Below are 25,951 nucleotides of genomic sequence, written 5' to 3' on the forward strand. Positions count from 1 at the left end.
AAATGTTGGCACACACACTTACAAACTCACGTATACTCTCTCTCACACACACACACACACAAAACATATCCTCTAATGGAGAAATGACTCAACAAAAAAACACACCGCCCCCCACTCCCCCATATCCCTCTCTCTCTTTTCTTCCCTCTCTCTCACACTCACACACACACCAAAAACAATGGGACACTGGCACGGTGATGTCATGGGAAGAGGTTGGAGGTTGGAGGTTGGGTCTGTGGTGAAAACGCATTTGGAAAAGAGCTTTGCTCGCCCAAAATTCCTTAATCCCATAACACAGCTGGCTGCAGCCGGCTCAGCTCAGCCTCATGCCAGTCCACATAACACAACGCAAGACAGGACAGGACAGGAGAAGAGAGAGGACAACAAAAAACAAGACAGAAATATAAGGGGAGGGACGGTGTATGTAAGGGGAGAATTGAAGAGGGGGGAGGAGAGGAGGAGAAGATGGGGAGAGCACGTAAGGGAGGAGAGGGGATGAACAGAGGGGAGGAGAGGAGAGAGGAAAGGCTGGAAGACATAAGAGGGTAAGTGTGCCAGTAGCGTAGAGGAGGACAAGACCAAAGGAGAGCACAGAGAAGAGACGAGGAGTCAAGGATAGGGGTAACACCTGCGCCACACCCAGGGCTGCTTTCTATTTGATTAGCCTATCTCTGTGTCTGCATCTATCAAAGACATCCTGCCTGCCTTTAAAAGTAATTACCTTCACAGAGAGAGGGAGCTGCCAAACCCACACTGGAGCTCCTGGCCAAAGGATTATGGGCCCTAATCTCCTACCACCGCATCCAATGAAATGACAGCTGACATTAGCCCAAATCATAAGGTCAAAGATGATTTAAATAACAGAAACCAATACTGATACGGCTGCCTCGCAGTGGCCACACCACAGTAGACTGGGCCAAGGGTTTTTAGGGTTTTTCACACCTGCACTTTTTAGTCCGGTTAATTGGGACTCTGGTTCGTTTTCCCCCTTGGTGCGATTCGTTTAGAAAACCCTAACCCAGGCATGAACACTGTAATCGCCCCTGAGAGGAGATGGTCCCAGTCCGGACCCAAACGTTTGTTTGTGGTGGGAACGTGATCCGACCTCGATCCGACCCAACTACCAGGTGTACTTTGCAGGAGCTAAACGGCTCCTGTAGCCAGGTGTTCTTTGAGTTTTGCTAATTGTAACAGCTTGCGCAGTAGTAATAGCCGAAGAAGTGTGAGGTCGTATTTTCAAGATGTCTCCTCAAAGTGCATTCAGCTGGTATAGTTTTGCGAGAGAAAATACCAACTCTGCTGTTGCTCCATGTAAAATTGCATAGCCATGCTTCTCACAGAAATATGCACTAGTCCAACACAGGACCTTTTTCTTGTATTACTTTCTTGCTCTCGCCTCAGACACATCTGACCAATATGTGGAGTGAATGTCCACTCGTGGTTAGAAATGATGCATTTTGGGCAGAGCAGTTTTTTCTACCGCTCTGATTTTTGGTTCTCCAAAAAGAATCCAAACCAAGGGGAAAAAGCCTGGGTGAACGGATCAGCGTCCCCAGTATCATGTACTGATCCAAGGACACGTCCCGCTGTCCTTATACCAACACCGTTGACCTGGCCTCCTCTCACTCCTGATACTGAAGCTTATCTCAGCTAACCCCCACCGCCCCCCATCAGGAAAAGCTGGCTTGTAGTGAGATACTGGCCGACCCCTATCTATTGGGCCAAGGTGGAGATTCTGTGGTCTACTCTACGGCTTTCATTGGATGGCACATGGGAAGTTTAAAGGGAAAGAATAAACAAGGGTGCCCAAATGTTTATGGTAGGCTTAGGAGGACTGTGGTGTTGTGGACATCTGCTTACAGAGTATTCATTCGAAACACGATGTGGGACGGTTCCCATACACCTCGTGGATAAGGAGAGGAAAGAGAGGAAGCATATGGAAAAGTCGTTTCAGCGAAAACTAGTGAGAAGCAGGATATAAACGTGGAGGCATGCCCACATATCCCCTCCTCTTAAACACACAGTCTGAGCATTAAAAAGTGAACAGATTTGTTTTCAAAATAAAAATTATACACTCTACACACTTTACACCTTCTTGGATATATTTTTGGTAAATCCTCCAGCAAAGAGGTTGCCAACACATAATGAGAGAACCCAGCTCTCCAACTGTGTGTGACACACACACACACACACACACACACACACACACACACACACACACACACACACACACACACACACACACACACACACACACACACACACACACACACACACACACAGGGTATATGGGCTTGTGGGAGTTGTAGAACAAGGAAAGGAAGGAAAGGACTGTTTATGAAACTCAGACAGAGAGATGGGAAACCGAGAAAGAAAAAAGAGGTGAAAAAAAAAGACAAAAAAAACACAAGTGCACTTGAGGATGAGGTCATGGGTACAACAGTGAAGAACCCAGATGACAGTTTTAGGCCGACAAACAGCACGGCGTTCCCAGGGCACAGACATCTGATCTGTTTGCCAACTGGGCACAGACGGCCTCTCTAACACCAAATGTGAAACAGGAACAGGACGACGTCCATAGTTAATTTACGCACATTGCAACTTCTAGAGTTCAGAGGGACTAACGTATTTGGACAGCTGAAAAAAGGCATCACATTGAGAGGACATAATTCTATCTCTGTTGTCCATGTAGAGCTCACCCATATATATATATCCAAGATATATATCAAAAATTGTCTTTTTACTTTCAGCAATGAGAAAAACCTGAGATATGCAAATTGATAAAGATGTCTAAAACAGTTGAAAGTTGCAAAGACTGCGTTCTTCATCAGGTCAAATTGTTTAAGCTTCGGAAGGCATCACATTAACTCCCTTAAAAAGATAAGATAACATGAAGATAACAAAAAAGAAATCCTGACACGAGCCTGTAAAGCTGAAAACATCACACAGATTCCATTTGATTAATCCCAGCGATGAATAATGTTCAATCAGCTAAGGTCAAATGTGGTGAGATCTCATGCTATCTGATCTTGTGTGTGTGTGTGTGTGTGTGTGTGTGTGGGGGGGGAGTTGTAAGGAGCTTATGATAAGATATCCCAGAGCTTATAGAAAGCCAATTATTAAGTTTACCTCTCCAAACAAGCTGTTCACAGGTCACCAGGAGAGTAAAGTACACTGGGTCTGAAGTCAGTCTACATATGTCTGATTCTGTGGAGACAGCTATCACATGGCTCGACACTGGAGCAGATCCTCGTTCAACAAGGCAAAGCACAAGATTTCCGGTTCCCAATTATCCTTCCCGTCTTAACCTCAGAAACACATTCTGCCTAAGCGTAATTCAGAAATCCTTCAGATTTGCTCAAAGAAGAGCGCGTTGCGATACCCGGCCCAGATAAGACGGCCACAGACGGCGATTTTTTCCTCCTCCGTTTCACCAGGGGGAAAAGAGAAAAGCCTGTGTGTTTTCGTTGGGACAGATAAAAATGAGAACCTTTGAAAATGAGAAAGAGGCCTGCGTTTAATTTCTCCAGGGTCACACACTCCGGGTCACCTTAGCGCAGCTGTTAAAGGGCTGTGAATTATGCATCCTCTGGGGTTTAACCGCCAGGCTGTTCATCACTGCGGTAACTATTTAATGCATGTCATCATTGATAAGAACATGTGCTCTAGTGGGGGGAACTGCTCAAGGGCAAAGCGGAAGAGTAGCATATCGCTAGATATCACTGCGTCTAATATTTCCATATTTATTGATGCTAGTGGTGGTGATGAAGGAATTATTATTTTCGACGGAAAACCTACCTCCAGTCGCTGGACGATCTCCCGGATGTCCTCCGCGCAGTGCTCAAGCGCCGAGAACAGGACACACTCGCCGCGCTCGTAGAACACCTTGATGGTGCCCACGTTGGATGTCCAGCCGATGACGTCGCGGCAGGAGCAGTTGAACACCACGTTCTTGGACTCCTCCTCCACGAGCACGATGAACTCGTTAGAGATGCCCAGCAGGGAGGTCACGTCGGCCGACTGGCCGAAGTCGCGGGCCACCACGTTCCAGGTGACCGCGCCCACGCTGTGCAGGTGGGCGTCCTTGCGCGGCTTGGTGCGCTCCTTCTTCTTGGCACCGAGTGTGATGAAGCTGAACTTGACGGCCGAGTCGACGGTGGCTGTGCTGACAAAGTTCTCCGCCAGGTCCTTCAGGTACTCCTGCCGTGTGCGCGTGGCCATGGCACGGAACTTCTCAGACTTGTGCGCTGCGTTCTCGCCATTGATCACTTTGGCGAGCAGGAAGTCCCGGAACACGGCCGACTTTGGGAAGGTCACGCCCTTGGGGATGGGAGGGCCGAAGGGAGGCACATCTTTCGATCGAGAAACGGCCACACTGGGGGGTTAATTTAAAACAGAGGTGTTCTTCAGTTAACATACAAAAGGTAATATAATTCCATTCATCAATGAGACACTGCATGCAAAAAGTTAGCAGACCATCCTCAAACCCACACCCTAGCAAACACAATCTCTTCATCTCTTGCAAAGAATACAACTGTAACACCACTGCTGTTAAAATTCCTCTCAATCCTTCATTCCTTTACAGAATTATTCTGGTTTTAATGAAGAGAAGAAAATGAACGAGGGACAGACAGTGAGCAGAAACTGTGTGTGAGAGGGCAACCCAATGTCATTGCATCGCCATAACAACCACAATTTCTAAAAACTATTTCTGGCCATATCGGGACACGTCTACTTAGAAAGAAATGTCTGAAAGAACTGTCCAAAGACGTCTACATATTCTAGTGAAGGAATAGGCTCATTAAAACTTCAGAGCGTTTGTTGCTCAGGTCAAACGATGTATAAAACATGCACAATCTTGTCAAGATGCAAAAGAGCCTCTTCTGAGCCTTCGGAGATATGGATTGTAATTACAATCCTCTTTTAAAAATAATTAGATAATTTAAACAATGGTTTAAATATCATCTTGAAGTGAAATTATAGGCAATGTTCTGGTGACAACATAATTCGCTCACTTAAAAGTCTCTCAGATGTACTTATGAAAGTGGTTACAGATCAAAGATGAATGCTCTCCTTTCACTCGTCTAAAGGTTGTGACTTCACTTCAGCATCCTCGGTGTTCCATACTTAAGTGCTTCGGTAATTGTTGGTTTGCATTCTTTCCATCACTCTGATGCTTTTGCACTCCTCGACCCACATACTAACTCATATTTGATCTTGCTCTATCTCTATCTCTCGGGGTATGGGCATACCTGTAGCACACGTTCTCTGTGCAGGGGTTGTGGACTTTGACGATGACAAACACGTGTTGAAAGTGGGACCGAATGTTTTTGGGAGTGAAAGCCAAGGCCCCGGGCTCTTGGAAAATGATGGTGACGATGTCGTTTCCGATGTGCCTCTTCCTCAACAGCTGGTGCGCAGAGATAGTGGAAGAATAGGAAGAGGAGAGGAGAGGAGAGGAGAGGGAGAAGAAAAGAAGATTAGGGACAAAAGCAAGCAAATTAATCCAGCACAGAACGCTGATTCCTGGGAGTATTAGCCTGAGGTGGGAGGCGCGCACGAATTCAAACAAAATGACTGAACAAAAATTGGACCACAGTCCAGAGATGCTATAAGCCAAACAAACAAACAAACAAACACCACAATGCCTGTTTAGCATTCTGTGTTATTCCATAATCCGTTTTTAAAATGGCACAGTTTTTGGTCCCAAATCTATTTCGGTCAAAGAGCCTGTCCTGAGAGACTCATTCAGAGAATTATATCCAAGGTTTACACATATGTGCACACACCACATAATTCCAGCTATGCCAATAGAAATGTCAAGTTCCAGGAACTGCCGCTTAACCGAGCCACTTTAAGACCATACAGATGTGTATCACAGCCCCCCCCCCCCCCCCTAATTCCTCTGGAAACCGGACATCAGCTCCCAGATGTTCAGTGTGGAATAAGGCTGTTGGCTCTGGGAGGCAGGCAGACATCCCTAACCATCATTAACCTCAACACCATGGACGGTTTGGTCTCCAGGAAACAGAGGGAGAAAGAGAGAGAGATGGAGAGAGAGAGATGGAGAGCTGGAGAGAGAGAGCGAGAGGAAAGGAGGGAGAGAGAGACAGAGAGAGGGGGAGGGAAAGAAAGGGAGAGTGGAAGAGAGGGAGGGAGAGAGACAGACAGACAGAGATGGAGAGCTGGAGAGAGTGAGATGGAGGGAGAGAGTCTGTCCCAATGCAGGGTTTGCAGACAAACAGGATTATAGGTGAAACTGGGCGGATGAAACGATGAGAAGGTGATCTCTGCTTGGGCCTTTTGGAGGCTTACCGCCAGGCAGAATTAAAACACTAATCCCAAGCAATCGAATGGAATTTCGAGGAAAGAGAACAAAGAGGGAGAAAAATCCACTAATCCTGCCAATCAAGAGAGAGAGAGAGAGAGAGAGAGAGACAGTGGCAGCTTCCACATATCCACACAACTCTCCTCAAAAAACAAACCACGGTCACAAGTGGATGCCCCTCAAAGAACAACTCAGTACTCCCAATCCAAATAGTCTCAACTGCCTTCTAAATGGAGGGCTGTCATCAAGTATGCTTCCCATATGAAATTAATTATCTCCTTTGGGATGCAATACCGATTGCCAAATCAACACGGGCAGTTCAAATAAGCACATGGGCCTCTATAAAATCTAAGGTCTCCAACCCCTTGAATAAAACCTGAAATCCCCGTCTCCCAGTAATCCCAGAGCCGCACCACTCAGCACGAGTGTCTGACCAGAAGCGCTGTAGCTACTGAAAGCAGATTTGGAGGCGTTTGCTGCCACTGGACTTGAGCTGTCATGATTAGCAGAGCTGGCTGGCCGAGGACTCAGCCGCCGTAATCACAACAACATCGACCCACAAGCCACAAGCTTTCATGCCAGCCCAGATACATCCCCGCAGCCCCCTGCTGTGGCTGAAGGCCACAGGTTGAGCCGACTGACTGAGAGGATAGGTGGGAAGATGCATCATCTATCAGAGGTCACCAGCTAATAATGAATAAACAAGTACTTGTTTTTGTTTTTATTGTGGCAACGAGTCTTGTAGCTTACTTAAGTCTGGGTTCAGCCATGCACTGAGGCAAGACTGGGAAATGAAAACCAAGCCGATGTTTCCTGTTTAAAAAGGAGATGTCATCTCTGTGGTCACTAATTATGTCATTTATGTCTTGGACCCAAACCATCACATGTTCAACCCACCCACCAGTGAGCTAACCTACTATTCCAAATGCTGAGTAACCGTGGGTAAAATGGAATGAATCATTCCGGTGTGTATTGAACACACCTCCATCTCCAGGGTGCTGTTTGCTTGTTACTCCCCTTTCATAAGAATGAACTGAGCAAGAACCACTTCTGATCCTAGACATCTATTGAGTCACCTAGAGTCGATGCAAGTAGCAACCTCTGATTCCGGCCATCCGTGAAGTCGCCTACCCCACCCCACCCACTCTATTACTCACCTGCTGCTTGTTATTCGGGGTGTAGGGCAGGAGGGTGGAGACGTGGAACATCAGCTCGTAGTCCTTGTAGGTAGTGTAGAGGGAGTGTGAACCCGTGGAGTCCGCTGTGAACAGGAAGAGAGAGGGATGGATGTCAGCGTTATGCTCGTGTTCTAGAGCCCTGAGCGGCGAAGAACATGCACAGAATGAGACCCTCATCTGGGACGGATCCAACGCAGTACAAACGAGGCAGGTGGCTGGCAGTTAATCAATTACACTGAGATGAGGGAACAAAGAGAACAGTAATGAGGCTAAGCGCAAACACATGCGCACACACACACACACTCAACACCTTGCACACACCCACACACACAAAGTCATACTTTTACACGCATACCCAACACATACAGTATACACACTCATACACACACAGACACTCATGCTTTTACACACACACACACACACACACACACACACACACACACACACACAAACACTCTGGGTAACCGAGCTGCGAATCCACATGAGCCAGAGAGAGCAGACGAGACAGCTGCTTTCCATACACCTTTCCTCCATGCCCCATCAACATCCATCTCGTACTGATGGATCAAGGGACCAGGGAAGCAGACTGCATGCATATGTGGGTGGACGTGTTTGATCAAGTGTGAACATGGAGGGGCACGCTTTCAGATGTTACAGTACAACAGAAGCACCACAGGAAAATAGTACACTGGCAGGTGATGAGTACGTTCATACTTTCCTTGACATATGAAGCCTACCTTAACGCAAGAGTATGTGGGGTGTAAGGGGTGTAAGGATGAGAGCATGCAAGTCCTATGTAAGCACACATACCAGTATGTGTGTGTAATACATGTATCTGTGTGTAAGTATGTATGAGTGCGTATGTGTGTGTGTATGTTTTTGTGTGTATAACATCTGTGTGTGTGTGTGTGTGTGTGTGTACGTGTATGTGTACGTTTACATGTGCGTGTGTGTGTGTGTGTGTATGTACGTGTATGTTTACATGTGCGTATATGTGTGTGTGTGTGTGTGTGTGTGTGTGTGTGTGTACGTTTACATGTGCGTGTGTGTGTGTGTGTGTGTGTGCGTGCGTGCGTGTGTGTGTGTGTGTGTGTGTGTGTGTGTAGGGGCGCTGTCTTACTCTTATTGTCCAGCTGGGCCCGGTACTTGGTGAAGCCCTTAAGGCGCACCCTCTGACCCAGCAGGTCCAGGAACTCTTCGAGGGCCGGGCTGGCGCTCTCGTTGTTGTACATCTCCTCCTCTGTGCTCTGGCCCGCCTTGCAGTAGAGGACGCCCACCTTGTGCTGGAAACTCAGCTGAAAAACAGCATTTAAGAGACATCCGTCACTACAAATGAAACGTAGACAGGCAGAGACAGTCAAACAAACAGATAGACGGATAGAGACATCAAAAGATGTATCCCAGGAAAAGTTGCTAAAGATAGAGATTTGCTGAGGTCTGTCACATTAACACAGTACTGTGCAGCATAGACAGTTATTGAGAGATATTGCAGCATTACAGTTAAAGCCTCATCTATGATATTTAATTGGTATAAGAGAGGTGCTACATTTTTCACTGTATCATTCACACATATTAACCAGCTAGCTCTGTAAAGCTTTAGGTGTCTAGAGAACCACCTAGTCATTTCAACACAAAAAGAGTCAGATTATTTTTCCTCAACACATTTTACTCCAGGCTCTGTCATTTTCCTACTTTTGCGCTGTTGCATCTCTTTCTCACTAGCATTTAGCATTGACCTACCATCTGAGGAGCCGCCTGCGAAATGTCACAGCCTTTTCACAGCACGTAATTCACACAGGGTTAACGCCAAAGACTAAGAAAAGGCCAGGACTACAGACAGCCACACATTCCTTCCCTCGCCTCGGATTAAGGCCAACTAAACAGATAGCATTCGTACCGCAGTTATTCAAACTTATATCATAAAGTAAAAGCCTACAGCATGTCCCTAAACATAAAACTCAAATCATTTTCAAGATTTTTTTATGCATCTACCCATGCATCTTTATGTACTATAGTTGTTCTTTAGCAGAGGACACATCGTTTCTCTCTAGCATCCTGATTCTGGGAAAAGACTGGACAAAGAACAGACTCTCCAAAATGCCACTCTCCAGTATATTCAGGATATATCTTGACCGAGCACCTCCAACTACTCTTAATCCACTTGAGCACAGGATGGTAAGCAAAGAAATCAGACAAGGCATGCCATAGACCGGTGCAAACATCCTTTCACCTGTTTCCTATATCAGCCAGTCCCTCTTTGGATTTGATTCTTCCTGCTTCACATTGGCACTTACTCTTGGGGGGGGCCAGGTCCTGTTCTTCATGCAGTATCACATTTGTGAGGATGCATTTGTAAGAAGTACTTTATAAAATTTCCATGCTAAACCTATTACAGACTGCGATGGGAAATATGAGTGCTTTGAGCGGCAGAGAGAATGGCCAGAACAATGATGGCCACGTGCAGCCACCACGCAGTCTTCTTCATTATCATAATGTAGCACCTCTGGCTGGGAAAAGACCTCTCAGATTGAGGTTAATGAACTAGAGCGCGGCGAGTGTGGCTGCCTGGCGTAGGGAGCTTATGAAACCCCCCTGACTGAGACGGACTTCTTTCCCTTCTCTTCTACTTTTTCTTCAGACTCCCTCTTTTTATTTTCTTTCACTGCTGCCCCCCCCCCCTCCCATTCCATTTCTCACAGGTCAAGTGCTCCCAGCACGTCTCTCAGTCTGTTGTCATGGAGACATTGCACACTAGAACTCTCTCCCCTGACTCTGCCGAGCAATTGGGTAGCGCGGTCTCCAGTGGCAACCACTGAAGCACTGATAATGCAGTTTAAAGGAGGTCTGCCATGGTTGTGCCACGGTCAAAGAGTCCTCTTTTTTTGGCTGTTTAACCTCAGGCATACCATAGATAAAGCCAATCTGTCCACCCACACACATGCATCTCATGGACCGGCTGACCACAGGAATTTACAAAAGGGGCTGTATGCTGTAATGGGGATATTCAAAAACAAAATGGCTGCAATATGACAGCCTGCAGTGCATGGGGAGGTGAGCCTTCATATAACTTAAACAGCCTTTGGTCCTCCTTGACATGGTCTCATACAGCATATGGACCTTAGAGTTAAGGGACTGATGGGATAAAATGTTATTTTTATGTCCTCTATTTCCTGGCAATCCAGTTGCTCAGGGACCGAGTGGCAGTGGCACCACAAATAGCTACATGTGTAAAGACTCAGCAGATCTGGAGCATCTTTGTCAAATAAGCTCTGCCACAATCAGTGCCAGCTGACAATAAAACTATCTATTTCTCCATCATTTGTTTTTTTCCTCTTTCTATCTCTCTCTCCCACTGTCTCTCTCTCTCCCTCGCTCAGCTGCAGCCTCCTGGTTCTAAATGACCTAAGTGGAGTGAAAAGACTGGCAGCGGGACGAGAGAGAATAAGGGCAGCCTGAGAGAGGGAGAGAGACAGCAAGGGCGAGTGAGAAAATGAATCCTGTCCCCCTGGTCCTGGAACAAACTGATCAGGGACACTGCGTCTCGTCTGACAGAGGGAGAGAAAGAGGGAGATACAGACAGATAGAAAGAGAGAGAGAGAGAGAGAGAGAGAGAGAGAGAGAGAGAGAGAGACAGAGAGCTGAATGCCTTATGTAACACTCTCTCCTAGGCCCGCTCTGGCCGTGACATCACTGCTGTGCTTTTCAGTTTCCATCAAGCCCTGGGGGTCCACCGAGACATCTGCCCATTGTATCTCTGCACACTCTCCCTTCTGGCCAGATGCAAGCAACACACAAACACACACAGCAGCAGCCCTAAAGCTGCTTTATTGACATTGACTCCTTTTGAGTTCTATAACAGAAAGCACCCTGCCAATGACAAAAGAGTTCTAGTAATATTCCTCTACCAATCAGGTCATTGAGTCCATGACCATCCCGGCTTTTACATAAGCATGATGGGGACTCTTGAGGAAACACTGGACGGTTGGAGGGGAATAGGGATGGGGGGGGGGTAGGGGGGAGCTGGCAGAGTTGAGCTCACTGCCTTTGCTCGTCAAACTGAGCAGGAAATGTTTGCGATGGAGAGCAGTGGCATGTGATCTGATTTGGATCCCGCTGGAGGAGTTTTGGCCCTTGCTTATTATGGTCTTGGTGGGTGGCAAGAATTAATAAGGAGAGATTTAGGAAATGTCACATACCTGCACAGCAACCCCCCCCCCCCCCCTAAAAAAAACCTTGAGTCAAATTACTGTATATAGACCCATAACCTAGAAGGACATAACCTCCTGCTCTTGCATTTGCCTCAGCTTAAGTAGTTTCCTTATTCAGGACGAATCGAAACTGCATTGGACAGATGTTCTCAAGCTGTTCAAAACGATATATCTGCAGAAATAAGCCCTTGCAAAGATATTTGGGCTTCAGATATCGAGGGTATTAAAGTTGTGTTGGCTTGCTATTCTGGATGAGCAAAGTTCAGTAGGTGCTGACAGCCTTGTTTCTGTCTGACTGATTAGGCTTTCCCTCTCTGTATCTCCGTCTGTGTCTGTCTGTCTGTCTGTCTGTCTGTCTGTCTGTCTGTCTGTCTGTCTGTCTGTCTGTCTGTCTGTCTGTCTGTCCCTCCCTCCATCTCTCCCCCCCCCTGCTGTGTCTGGCAGCTCTTCTGATCCCTCTCTCACCTGCCCTCACTTACGCACCACTCTCACACAAGCACCCTACACGGACACGCCACTGCCACTCTGTTTCTCTGCTACAGGTCACTGCTTCACTTTCACACAGAAACAGCACACACAAAATCCATAACACAGACTACCATGAAGTCACCATGAAGGACGTGGCTGTGAAGTTTACAGGAATGGAGCGGGTCAGTGGGGAGGGTTTATGCCTCAAGTCGAACTACGTTTCCCCTTTGACCCCTGGATTCCCTAGCATGTAATTCCGTTAGAATTCCGTCTGGCCAAGAAAAAAAAAGAAAAAAAACATAAACAAATTTTAAAAAGAGTAGCTGTCAGAAACCCTGCCAAAGCCTAGACCCTTCTGTAATAATGATTAAAACAGACAAGCATAAAAGTATGTTGGGCTTTTTAAAAATAACACTCGCATTCTCATTGGCTTTTCGGTTTCGGGGGCCTGCGGTGGATCCAGCCAGTTGGTTGCGGTTCAAAATACACAGTAACTCGACTCGCCGAGGCTTGCCAAGGGGGGAGTCCCCCGTCTCCAGCAGGCCGAGACCACGCGGCTGGAGAGACGTCTTACGCTAAGCTCCCCCTCATGCGTTCCAGGCGCGCGACTCGATAGTTAAGGACTGGCCCAATCTGGCCGTGCTTTAAATGGGAAATTCGCCGTCTGATGCTCACGCGAGGATGTAAATTAGGCCCTGCTTGTTTTGTGACCACCTCACATTCAAAAGGCACACTAAGTCCACTCAAGGCTTGGTGTGTTTTGTTTGGGGTTAGGTCAGAATCCGAATGGGGAAAATGTAATAGAAACACATACACTTCATTATGTAGGAATGCAGGGCTATAATGAGTGTGTGTGCGTGCGTGCGTGTCCATGCGTGTGTGTGTCTGTATGCATTGAGTGTGTGTGTGTGTGTGTGTGTGTGAGTGAGTGTGTGTGTGTGTGAGTGAGTGTGCATTCATTACTGTGTAGGCCCACTGCCACCCAGATGCACAAATGCATTTGTTATTCCTCAGATCTAAGGGAATAAAAGGGAAGCCCTAATTCTCACACTGACATAATGAGAAACTTTCCCTTGTCATTGTTTCTGCCAAATGTAATTACACCATGTTAACGGCCTCTTTGACAGATGGGTGGACTGCACCTCTGGTGTCTGCCTCACCCTCCATAAATACCTCTTATCGCAGCGTCATCAAAGGGCGAGAAATTAAAGGGTGTCAGATCGCATAAGCGAGAGGGCTTTTCTCCTTCAGCTCGGAGATCACAGCAGCCATATTTCTCATAAACTTTTTACCCTCCAGGGCCAGTGATAAAACTACCAATCAAAGGCATTAACAGAGGATCTGTGGCTTGCGTCTACGTACGCCACTCTGAGACAGGCAAGTTATTGCCTCCCTCCCTCTCTTCCTCCCTCCCTCACGCCCGCCCTGTGCATTGGGAGGCCGGGAGACTAGAAGACAACAGGCTGACTCAGCCTTGAATTGATTCATCTGTAGTGCTACACGGACTGCCTGTCTACTACACAGGGAAGCAATAGGCTCATCTTAAACAGCGCAGGCGTGCGGAGGGATGATAGTGGATGAAAAAAATAATTTTAAAAGAGGAAAAAATTACTCCTGTCTGAGAAGTCATCTCCAGTCACTCACTCACAGAGAATGGGGCAGTGAACCTATAAGATGGGAGCAAAAAAAAAACCACATCCGTGTCACTGAAATCGTGACTCACCCCCTGCTCGTCCAGCTTGAGGAGCTGCTCTGGGACTTTGGGGGAGTTGAGGGCCAGCCTCAGGCACTGGATGTTCAGCTCGGGCACCACGTACTCCAGGACCTCCTTCAGCGGGAGGCCGCGGGCCGTGCCGTGCCGGGCGGTGGAGGGCACTGCGTCTTCTAGGATGGCTCCCCGAAGAGTGGTCAGCTAGAGAGTGAGATAGAAAGAGAGAGAGAGGAAAGAAAGAAAGAAAGAGAGAGAGAGAGAAAAAGAGAGCGAAAAAAAAAAAACAGAATAGAGTGAGTTCATGGATCCGATTTTTCCTCCCATCCTGATGTGTTTAAAACAGTCACATTAGTGAAATCGATAGAGGTGTTGGGAAATGGGCTTTGCTATCGACAGGCGTACAGAGAGAAATAAATAATGCAGTGGAAACAGTGGACTCAGGACACTACCCACTGGACAGCTAAAAGAAAGGTCTAACAGGAGGAAGGCTTTTTGTTTCTATACAGATGAATTTACACAGCATCTGTAGATGACAACTATATGAACTTTGAGCCTGCCCTGCAGATATGTGTCAGTGTTGTTGATGGCAGAAAACATTGATCCCTAATATTTTTTGATTCAATTATGCACGAGTTATGCCCCATGATATTTGCTCGGTTCATGGAAGGAGCTGATTCCAGGCAACCGACTAAAGACCATGAAATGGAATTCTTAACTCATGGGTCAGTAAGTTAACCAGAGGTCAACAGTGGGTCAGCCTGAGGTTAACCCCTGTTTAAACAGCAAGCCTGACCTTGTCTGGTGTTTTAGTACTGTGGTGGTGCTCCATTAACATTTAACATATCCCCCATCTCCTGCATCAGTCGGCCTCAGAGGGCCTGAACCACAGATTGCTAAACTCAATCTGGAGCCCTTCCAAAGTTATTTTAATTGATGTTTTTTTCTATTGACTCCAGCACTGATGCCAGTCAAATAGATGAGTTGTTATTTTTGATGGATCTGGGGGACGTGCCTGAGGTACGCATACGATAAACGCATGAACAGAATTCTGGGTGTTGAGGTGGAGGATTGGGAGGAGGAAGAGGAAGAGGAGGGGGAGAATGAGGTAGTGGTGGGCTTGTTGGCTGCTTTAACCTTGTCTATGTGACCCTCTGTGATTGCGTGACCCAGATTTATTGTGATGTGGTTGTGGGAATGAAATACTGAAATTGTGGCTTCAGTCCAAGACTGGCATTTAATATCAGTGACATTTCTCAGCCACATGCAGCTGTCCTACCTGAATTATTCAACAGGATGATACCCCCAAAGGGGTCAAATATAGAGAGCTCTGTGTGTGTGTGTGAGAGAGGGAGTGAGTGAGGGAATGAAAAAGAGAAAAATAACAGAACGGAAAAAAGAGAAGACTGACCGTTTCTATCTACCTGTGTGTGTGTGTGTGTGTGTGTGTGTGTGTGTGTGTGTGTGGACACACACATTTGTTTGACTTCTTGTCACTTCCTGTCTGGTCAAATGCCTTGTTTTGCATTCAGCATCTGAATCATTCTCGTGCCCTTCCTAAACCTTTGTTCTCACAACCGCTTCAGAGTTCTGTGGGGTGAACTAAACTGAATCAGTCACTCTTGCTTACATTGCCCTTAAAGCCCTCCACGTCTTCATGCAGTTGCTATATTACTCACTCCTGACTCAAATATTTAAAGGGAACAGATTCACGTTGGTAAAGCAGAAACCTCCATAGAGTAGGCTTTCATATGCATGTATGTTCCACAATGTGAGAGGTTTATTGGGCATAACATAAGAGTCGTGAAATCTCTCGTGTGTGCGGACACAATTAAAAAAGGCGCACTCTAGTGTGTCTGCGAGGGTTTCATAACTTCGGTCATGCTGTTTCTCCGAGACAGGAGAGAATGCTAAAAGGGATGGTGAAAGGTGTTTGCCTGCTTACCTGGCTGGTTCGGAAGGTGACGCGATAGTTGTACTGACTCCCCTCCTTATTGTCCTCTAGTCTTTCTCTGCGAACGCTCACAGCCACCGGACCAAGATTCTCATCCACGCCGAAGTAGTTCTGGTGCTCTGAAACCAAGGCAGAGTAGAGGTGGAGAAAAATGAATGCGATCAGCATATTCACACACTTGTGCATTTGTACAGTACAAGTTTACAGATAGCGTATATGCAGCCGATATTATAATCCATATATAATTGGTTACATCAAATAATAATAATAATAAAAAAAAAAGACTGATTTTATAACTGCTTTTCAGCTTCCATAATCAGTACTTCAAGGCCCTGACTCTGGTTACATAGTTGGCTTCCAAACCCGTTTCTCTCTGATAACACAGGCAAATGAATGCCTGGATGTGGCCTGGATGAGGACAGGACACAGGACGCAGAAAGCAGCTCCTGCTGAGACGTGACTGCGAGCTGGCCGCACACAGGAAGACAGCATAATTCACACAGCCTGACAGGAAGAGGATTATCTAATGGCCTCCCTGCTGGGGCCTGCGCACAGACGGTGCTGAAAAATCAGGCCCGTCCAAATGTCTTGGAATCAAATGAATAAAGAACAGTCTGGAAAAGAAAACATTTTATAGATGAGAGGGGGGCCTAAGGAGTTGTTGTGGAAGTGTGTAACTTTCTTTACTAATAGTCCTGTATGTTTTAGTACAAGGCCAGAGGCATAAGGAGAGAATTATTAATGCCTATTTTAAGAGGTAATGTATTATAGAGTCCTACAAAGCCTACGGCACTTCTGAAATGTATATGGTCATCTATTTTAATTGCTTGCTTAAAATACCCTTTGCAATATGCGATGTAAGTTTTACCAATAGTGTACTTCCACAAACTGTCTCAAATTTACAACAGTTATAAAAACGCTCTTAAAAGCTGGGACAGTTATGTGCCACACATGTTAATCTGGGGTGCCTTATGGTAATGCTCAGATTCACTCAGGCCATGTAATTAAGATGGCATCTCCATGGTTACTGGGGGCAGACCCAGATCTTTATGTCAGTCATGGTCTCATCACTAAGCCCCACCAACATCCGTGAGGCATAATCTCTGATTACAATCCACTATGGGGGTCCAACTGAGATAAAAAAAATCAAAAAAATCTTCAGAATCGGATACTGTTCAGTTATTACGTTTCAAGATCAGTAATTTCCTTAAGACTATTTCCTTGTGAATCACAGTGAGAAATCCATTTTCTGTCATCACTTATAGATAGTTAACGCATGCCATTGACAATTACTCGCGACATACAAAAAGTGAAGGCCTTAAGCACCATCAAGTGTTGTGTGCAAGATGTAAAGTGCAGAGCATTAAACAAAAGCTTGCGCATCACAAACAAAATGAACCGTGAGCCCAGAGCAAAGGTGATAACCGTGTCTGCTCTTTCACGTTACAACGTTACATCATGGACTCCAAAGAGATGACGAGCGGAAACAACAACAAGAACAAGGCCACCGCCTGGGCTCATCAAGGGTCTTAATCCCGCTCACGGCTGCGAAGAAAGACAGGGATTGAGGAGACAACAACAGATCAGCTCGAAGTGAATCCACTTAATCCTTGCCGCTCTGAAGCTCCATGACATGCCAGTATGGGACGGAAATACGGAGTGCAGACAGCAGAAGAGGCATTATGGGATGGTTGACATGGTACCTGATACAGTGGGGACATCAGTGCAGTGTGACAAACATTTTGACACAGTCATCGCAATGTGGCAATCCGAGGTCACCTTACATTACAGTTACGTTACATATTCACTGTGTAATAACAGGGGCTGTTGAAGCGATGCTGTCACCAGACGGATCAAATTGCTGGGCTGGCATGGTTATCATGATGGCATTAATTCTGTCTCCTGTAATGCATACCTGGATGTGTGAATGTATGTGCATAATGCATGCATGTGTACATGGGTGGGCTGGCTTTGTCTGACTTACATGCCTGTGTGTGTGTGTGTGTGTGTATGTGTGTGCAAATGGCATTTGAGGCGTGTGTGCGTGTGTGCGTGTGTGTGTGTGTGTGTGTGTGTGTGTGTGTGTGTGTGTGTGTCTGCATGAAGGCACCCTTTGCCGGTGTGTCTAACCCCACATGGTATGTGTACATATCTTCCTTGAGAGTTCCTGGGAGCTAAGAGGCATGCATGCCTACAGAGGAGCAGCTATGTGAGTGGGGGTGGGAGGGTGTAGCGGTCGATGGGATCAATTTTAGTCCCTTAGGCGATAAAAGCCCCCTCCGCTCCTAGGCCAGGGCGAAGAGCAGCAGGGCCCGCGGAGGAGGAGGAGGAGAAGGAGGAGGAGAAGGAGGAGGAGGAGGAGGAAAGTGGAGGAGACATTAGCAGCCAAAGTGATGACAGCTCTGTCCTTTCAGGATGTCCATTTGGCTAAAAGGTCGCAACATCTACCGGGCTAATAGTTTAGCAGGTTGCTTCCTCCATGATGGACAGACAGGATCAAGTTCTCTCGAGTGGAGCACACTTTTCCCCTGAGAGCTCCAACCCAGCCAGCTAGAAAGCGAGAATGACCTCCGAATGTTTTAAGAAAATATATGCATGCATCGGATTAATGGAATGCGAGATAAATGCACGCCGTGGTAATAGTCTATTCTAATGCAAATCGTTCTCCGTGCCTCCAAGCGGGCATCATGGTGTTCTTAGCTATGCTGCTGGAGCCCCACATAAAACCTTTCACACCATATGATAATCCATTTCCCAATAGAATAAGCTCACTAGCATGTTTTAGTCGCAATTTGAGCTAGGGGGCCGTAACTGGCTCATTCTCCGTGGCTGGAGCCGTTTCAAGGCGGCAAGTGTTGAGGAGAGGGAGTTAGAGTACAGCTCTCACCCAGAACCTACAACTCACATGTCTGGCCTGTGCTTGGCAGGGACGCCGGAGATGCTTGGCTGCAAGTGGAGCAGCAGCTGTTTTTTTAGGGCTTAAGAATGGGTAACACAATATGCTGAGAGAATGTACTCACACACTTAGACACACGTGTACAGACAGAGGCACATAGAGACACACACCACACATATGCGCACGCACGCACACGCGCACACACAACAAAGACACGCACAGGCCTACACAAAGACTCGCAGAGAGACACTCTGAGAAACTCAGATATTCCATATTCTATACTGACATATCCATGTTGCGTATACACTTACATTCGCATTCACACTCACACGGACAGACAACACACTGAGGTAAGCTAAGCCTGAGATGTATTTCCATGCTCTGGGTGTTTTGAAGGAAGGAACGTTGAGATGCCCCAGCAGATTGAGTGACCCACCCGGCAGGTCCGTGCAAAGGAGAACTCTGAACTCCAACCCACCCCCACTACTACCACTCCACCCCTCTCTGCTCCCCTCCGTACCCCATCCACGCCTCAGAGAGCAACAGCTGCACTGAAACCCTCCGATCGCCTCACCTCCCTCTTCTCACATGACAAATCAAAGCACTCAGGACAGGAGGGAAATATCACACGTCGTCCGTTTTCACACAGAGCACCCAATGTGAACGCTCCCCTCCTCAGGAAATGGAGAAAAAACCCACATACCGGGAACAATCCTCCCATTGTTTCGGAGCCTCATATCCACTAACACTCCTAATGCAAAGAATCAGGCTCTTGAATGTGTCTGACTCGCGCAATTTGGTTAGCAAGACAGCGTGACCTTTCCCTCACCTGGTATTGTTTATAATGCATGACGCTGACAGATAAAAAAAAAAAAAAAAACAGAAAAGCCTGAGGGTTTGCGGTTCATTGAGTAAGCTCCAGTTCAGAGTTGTTTGTCATGAAACACTACATTAGCGTCTTACCTCTCCCGTAGAAATACTTGTGGTAGTAGTACGCTCCCAAGTCAATGTGCTCTATGATGTATCGTTTGACCTTCTCCCGGTGGATGGGTTGGTTCTCCCGAGGCACCTCCAGGACCGACACGCCAGCGTTGGTGCAGTGTGAGCTCAAAGAGGACTCAAATGAACAGCTCTCGCTGCCGACATTGTAGGTGGTGCTGTTGGCTCTGGACAGGGAGATTCTTCTCTCCCCCTCGCCGCCAACCTCATTGCGAAAGTGAGGGCAGGTGAGCACTAGTCCGTTGCCTTTTCCGTCGCCCTCATCCGCATCCAGGTTCTCTTTGGGGTTCAGGTCCTCGCGACTACCCAGCGGGGATTCAAATGACGCAGGTGTGTTCATGCTACTGCAGGCAACAGCTCCTGCTCCTCCACCACCTCCTCCTCCTCCGACCATACTGCCTCCTAACACAGAGACACCTCCGGAGACGTGGTACTGCGAGGCGGCCGAGGCTCCGGTCGTGGTGTTCTTCCTCTGGGCAAGGTTGGACCTACTGGCCAGAGCCTCGCTGACATTGAAGAGCACGCTCTGAACGTCATAGTGGGCAAAGCACTTCTGGTAGCTGAGGGACCGCCGGTCATACTGCTCCATGGAGAACCGGAGGCCGTCGTGCTCACTCTTAATCGTCCGCAGCTTCCGGAAGAGCGACGTTGTCTCAGATGAGTCTGACTTGAGGCGGTGCATGAAGGACTTCTCCCGCTCGCGGCTGTAGAGCAAGGAGCTGTCTACATAGTCGTAGCTGGAGATGCGCACAATCTCCCCACGGGCGATCTGTGTCGCTGTCTGCAGGCTGGGTGAAAGGGCCGTCTCGCAACGCAAGAGCTCCGGGAAACCCAGAGGCGGCATGCCGCGGTGGTCCATGGTGTCGACCCGGTAGCCTCTCAGCAGGGTAAAGAAGCCGTCTGCAGAGAGTCCCTGCCGGTCGATGGAGGAGGTGCTGCCGTATTCGCGGTGCAACGAGGCGCCAGTGTTTGGGTTGACGGCCTTCTGGTCCACCATGTCCTCTGAATCGATGTCGCTGATAGTCACGTCGCTGTTGCTCCTCTGGCGGATAGGGTGGAGACCCTTCAAAGGTGAATGGCTCAGAAGGTCGCTCAGCGAGTACTTAGTCTCGGGGTAATCAGAGTCCAGAGGTGGTTCCTCCATCTCATTAATGCCCATGCATTGGTCTGGCTGGCCGTTCTGAAATGCCATTATGACGCTTTCGTAGTTGGGACCCAATCGGCCGTCCCAGCCATCCTGTCTTGGGGGCCAGTCTGTCACTCTTGCACGGACGCCCATCTTGGGCATGGCTGGGGTCCCGTTGGCTTTGCCACTTCCCTCGGACTTGCCTTGTGTGGTGTTGGCCGGAGGCCCCATGCTGCCATTCAAGGCTTTCAGTTTTCTATTGAAGAGCTCCTCAGACTGCATGATTTCACGGGAGTCCAGGGTCCCCCCAGCTGCTGCTGCTGCTGCTGATACCGGTGGATGATTCGACACGTCGTCTTTCCTCGCGCCCAAAAAGCTTATATCCCGCTGCCAAACATGGGGAAAATAAACGCGTGAAGACGCTCAAAACACACCCACCCCTCCCCTCTCATTTACATCGTCTTCGGTTGATCATCTGGGACCAGAGAAAAGAGAGAGAGGGCTGCCTCTTTGTTGGGGCCACAGAAGACGCGTTGCACCAGGAGAGACCCCTGCATGCAGGCCCGACCTTCAGAACAAGTCCATAACTCAGAGGACGAGGCCGGCACGTTGACAGATGTACAGCATTTGGGTGTGAAGGACAGCGGCTAGTGATTGAGCAGAGGCTGGTCCCCTTTCACGGCACACAGCTAATTCAGGGCGACAGCTGGAGATGGATCTGCAGTAGAGAAAGAGAGAGAGAGAAACATTGAGAAATCATGCTGAGAGAAGTAGAGAACATAATACCAATTCTTTATTGAGACCTTGGGAGAACAGCAGGGTACATTTCCCAAAATACTTAAATTACCCAAGATTGCTGTGAGCCTGTGAAATTAGCAGAACTGTTTTGCTGAGGCGACCGTAAAAAAAGGAGAATAGGAGATGTGTTAAGTGATCTAAATAACTACTTGTAAATGGTCCCATTGTCATTCTGATCACTGACGGTCCTTGTTTATGCCTTACAAAGAGACTAGTTAAGGGAGAAGTCCTATGACTGAAGAATGGGCTTTCATCCACAGTCTTAATGATGTACCAAGCTGAGACCATTCAACATGTCAAAGCTAAACGTCTAAGGAGGATTGGGTAAGTCTCTGCACACGGCAGCAGATGGAGGCCTACAGCAGTACATTCCTGTCTAAATGTTTAGACATCCATCTAAAGGTCAGTTCAGACAAAAGATTCGCAATGAGACGAGCTGCTAATACTTGAAACCTGCAACTTGCTGCAACAAAGCGTTTGAAAACTGGGACAGCTTGCAACAGCACCAGCATTTCCATAACAACGCCTTTTTTACACCAGTTATTGTAGCCAGACATGATCTAGCCAGCTGGTTAGCTACCCAACAAAGTTAACTAATTAGCAGACTAACCAGCAGTCAGTGTGTTTGTTCTTGTTACTTTGCTAGTATATGCTTTTTGACTGAGGTCGCACAGACACTAGGAGCTTGTAAGTAGTTCTCTGTGTCTCCTCTGACCAAAACTCTGCCATGTCCTGACCAGAGGGTTAGCTTTAGCCAGTTAGCATTAGGTAGGCCTATTTCCGGCTAGAACCACTGGAGGCAATTTTGAGGGTGAGAGACGGTGCCTCCATAGACTACGACTGAAAAGTGTGCGTCTTTTCTGAGTATATAAAGCAGTTACAAAACAAATTTAATTGGGTAATCCTTCATTATATTGCTCTTTGTCTGTTGTGACAACATAGTTCACTTCATTATTTCAGTATTGCGATAAAGGAAACTGCTGAGATTTGTGAGATTTGCGGCGGTCAATTTTGTACTTCCTGGGCTGAGGTAACTAGCACAGCAAATCTTTGGTGTGAACTGGCCTTAAGGTGATTGCCTGGAGCATAATCAAACCAGCTGGACACAGAATGAAAAAAATGGCAATAAAGTTCAATTTATAATAAATTGTGCAAGTTAAATGCTGCACTGTTACATAAATGCATGTCTATATTGTATTAGATGTAGAACGAACATGTTTGTCTGTTTTGTATATAATCCATTGCTTCAAAGTGCAGTGTACAGCGTATTCTGCAGTGGATCTATTCCTGATGATATATTATGCAAAAATTGGGGGAAGGAAGCGCAGAATCAATGTTCTAAAATGTACAAAATGCACAAGGAGGCAATGGAGGAGTACTGAGTCGGACATATTCAGTCAAGCTTGAAGCAATCTGTCACTCATCTGTGACCTTGCATTTGGTTCTATTTGAAGGAACAACCTTTCAAAGAGAAAACAAGCTAATATGATGACAACAATACAAATATGTATGCTTTCTGTCCTCACTAAAGGACATAAACGTTCCCTTAAGCAACACAATAAAAATAACAGAAACATCACCACCAAACAATTAAAAAATCACAACACAATTTAAAATACAATAAAACAATATAAGACTTTAAACAACCTAGATTAAAAACAACTCAAATACAATTAATACATAACTAAACGAACCGCTCTTTCTGTAAGGATTTAGACACTCAACATAGAAAGGCAGAGGCATCTGTGGATCTGTGGAGCTTGTCGTTCCAAACTATTACTCTGACACTGTCGAGATCAAGCCAAGTGTTCCTCAGAGGAAAGGCTACTAAACTGAGCACTGTGGGGCACCCATACAGGAGCCTACCCCCTAGTGACCTAAATTCATTTTTCTTGTTCTCTGAAGCACCTCGTCTGACACATCCCTTGTTGAAAATGCACGATGCCCAAAAATCCTCAAGGTCTGTTCAACACACACCTTGTCCTTGTATATCTTATGAGTGAACGCACAATCACATAGACCCTCTCTGCGAGGCATATCTGTCTCTCCGCCACACATGTCCAAATTCCGGATTCCGAAATTTGTCCGACAGGCGAGCCCAGATATGGGTTGCAAAAACATCTTTGTAAAATGCTGATAGTAAGCAAACACTTACTCTATTTAAGAGCGTCCCACTGCAATGTGTCATAGCTGTCCAGCTCCCAGACATATCAACATGCCATGCTTACATTTTTCCCCAGCCATTTACTCTACAGGAGAATAAAAAAAAAAGAGGAAAAATAACATCTGGGAGAAATGTGGGCCAAATCAAGATTAACAATGACGAGGGGTCTGGCCTATTGCCGGGATTTTTTACGTACGGCAAGCCTGCCCAATGACTGGGCATACCACAGCAGATGTGACGAGATGTGATTACAAGCATGATTAGTGAGATCAGAGACAAATAAATCGAACAAAAAATGACAACAAATAATTATTTCATCATCACTGCTTTTCTCTGGTCATAATTAAATTGCCCATGTAACATGTTACAAACCGTAATTATGTTTGTCACTTTATTATTGAGATACACTGTATTTTTGCGCGATAAAACTAATCCCAATCCAGTGTCGGATTGAGGATCCTGAGCCTAATCACATTCCACATAAAAATGAGAAGAATGTCAAAATTGTCCTTTTCCCCCTTGCCTGTGTCCTTGCATGAGAAAATCTTAACAACCCCTCCCTGATGTCATGTCTAAATACAGACTCATACTAAATATTAGATAACATCTACCATGCTTCAGGGGGAAGGGAATGAGCTATCTGAATTCTGACTTACTCAAATTCCATCTGGCATTTCACCATCTTGAATTTCTTTGACGTTACGTGCTCTGCTCTGTAGCGTGAGAGCTAGTTGACGGATGCCACTCCACTAACCCAGCGCCGGTAAAGTTACAAGATAACGTAATGTCTCTTTAGCGTAGGGAGAGATGATTTAAGGTGTATACCCTGATCATAGGGAGAGGCCTTTGTGTCACGTATGCCATCAGGCCGTGAGGAAGACAGGAGAGGATGGAGGTAGTGAGGCTAGAAGAGGAGAAGGATGAGGGGGGCACTGTGGCGCGAGCCAATAAGCCCCCCATTTACGGGCTACAATGCCCGCGGGGACACAGGTTTGATTCCGGCCTGCTGTCGTTTCCCGATCCTCTCCCCACCTTTTCACTTCCTGTCCAAAATACTTCACTATCCTATCCAAATAAAGGCTAAAAAGCTCATAAATAATCTTAAAAAAAAAAAAAAAAAAAAGGATGGAGGAGGGAAGGTCACAGAGATGTTTAATGTAAGAAACAAGCGACTCTGTGCATATGGGACAGGACAGAAAAGTGAATTATTCATGCCAGGCAATACATGTAATGAAATGAGCTGTGACATCTTCCTTGTTGACCTCCATGTGCAGTGAGAGCTTGCACACTTGGAATGGGAGCCGAGTGGAAATCGATCCTATACATAAAGGAATCGCTGTCTGCCATTTATTGATGTATAGTCTAATCTATGGGATTTAGATTTGTTTTGTTTCACTCCATTAAAGGGAGCGCTATCTGAGACTGACATCTGAGAAGTCTTCCAACCACAAATGCCCAGAAACCAAGAGGAATGTAGCCCCAGTAGCGCGCTCTTTCTATCAGTGGAGACTCCCATAAGAGAGCACAACATCTCAAAAGGACCAGCCTGGTTTGCAGCCTCGCGTGTCGCCCATCACCCCTGTTTTTTGCTAGCCTGGAGTAAACCCCAGCCTCCCCTTGGCCTCTCCTTCACAGCAGTGGTGAGCGGCAATCACATCGGCCTGCTCTTTGCCCTCCAGGCCCTGCGGCGACGGCGCTCCCGTGTCTGTGTAGTCTGCTCTACCGTGACCCGTCTGAGTGTTTCCACAGAGAAAAACGCAGAGCACAGCAGAAGTGCCACCTGGATAAACAATCTTTTTTCATCAAAGCGCCAAAACCACCCCTGCCACACACCCTATCAACCCAATCAGATGACCTAATCTTCAGAAACAGCAGCACTGTCATTACAGGGGACAAATCCACCTACAGCAGTATAGCAATCTGGATGCCACTGAAGGCGACAAGTCACGCTAGATTCCTATTGATTTTTGGGGGGTATGAGCCATGGAGCAGGGGGATTGGGGGGGTATTGGCAGTGGTAATGCAGCGGCTGCAAACACACAAACAGAAGCAAACAGAGCCAGCACAGAGCCAGGCCAGTCCTTAAGCAACGGGCCGAGAGATTCCATTCACAGTCAAACAAAC

General features: G+C 46.9%; 1 protein-coding gene across 3 annotated transcripts in view; it reads right to left on the reverse strand.

The window, feature by feature from the left end:
* Positions 1–25,951, reverse strand: part of LOC105890888 (signal-induced proliferation-associated 1-like protein 2) — a 107,622-nt gene that overhangs the window by 44,416 nt on the left and 37,255 nt on the right. For 2 of the 3 annotated variants that reach the window (XM_031579462.2, XM_031579463.2), the window contains exons 2-8: positions 19,704–21,583; positions 15,836–15,963; positions 13,906–14,094; positions 8,627–8,801; positions 7,486–7,589; positions 5,253–5,410; positions 3,799–4,375 (exon numbers count right to left, since the gene is read on the reverse strand). In XM_031579462.2, the coding sequence (XP_031435322.1) occupies positions 3,799–4,375; positions 5,253–5,410; positions 7,486–7,589; positions 8,627–8,801; positions 13,906–14,094; positions 15,836–15,963; positions 19,704–21,147 (2,775 nt within the window). In that variant the 5' untranslated portion in view covers positions 21,148–21,583. The remainder of the gene's footprint in view (positions 1–3,798; positions 4,376–5,252; positions 5,411–7,485; positions 7,590–8,626; positions 8,802–13,905; positions 14,095–15,835; positions 15,964–19,703; positions 21,584–25,951) is intronic. The other variant, XM_031579464.2, reaches the window with a different exon arrangement.

This window comes from Clupea harengus, chromosome 13 (assembly GCF_900700415.2).
Source record: "Clupea harengus chromosome 13, Ch_v2.0.2, whole genome shotgun sequence".
Lineage (NCBI taxonomy): Eukaryota > Metazoa > Chordata > Actinopteri > Clupeiformes > Clupeidae > Clupea > Clupea harengus.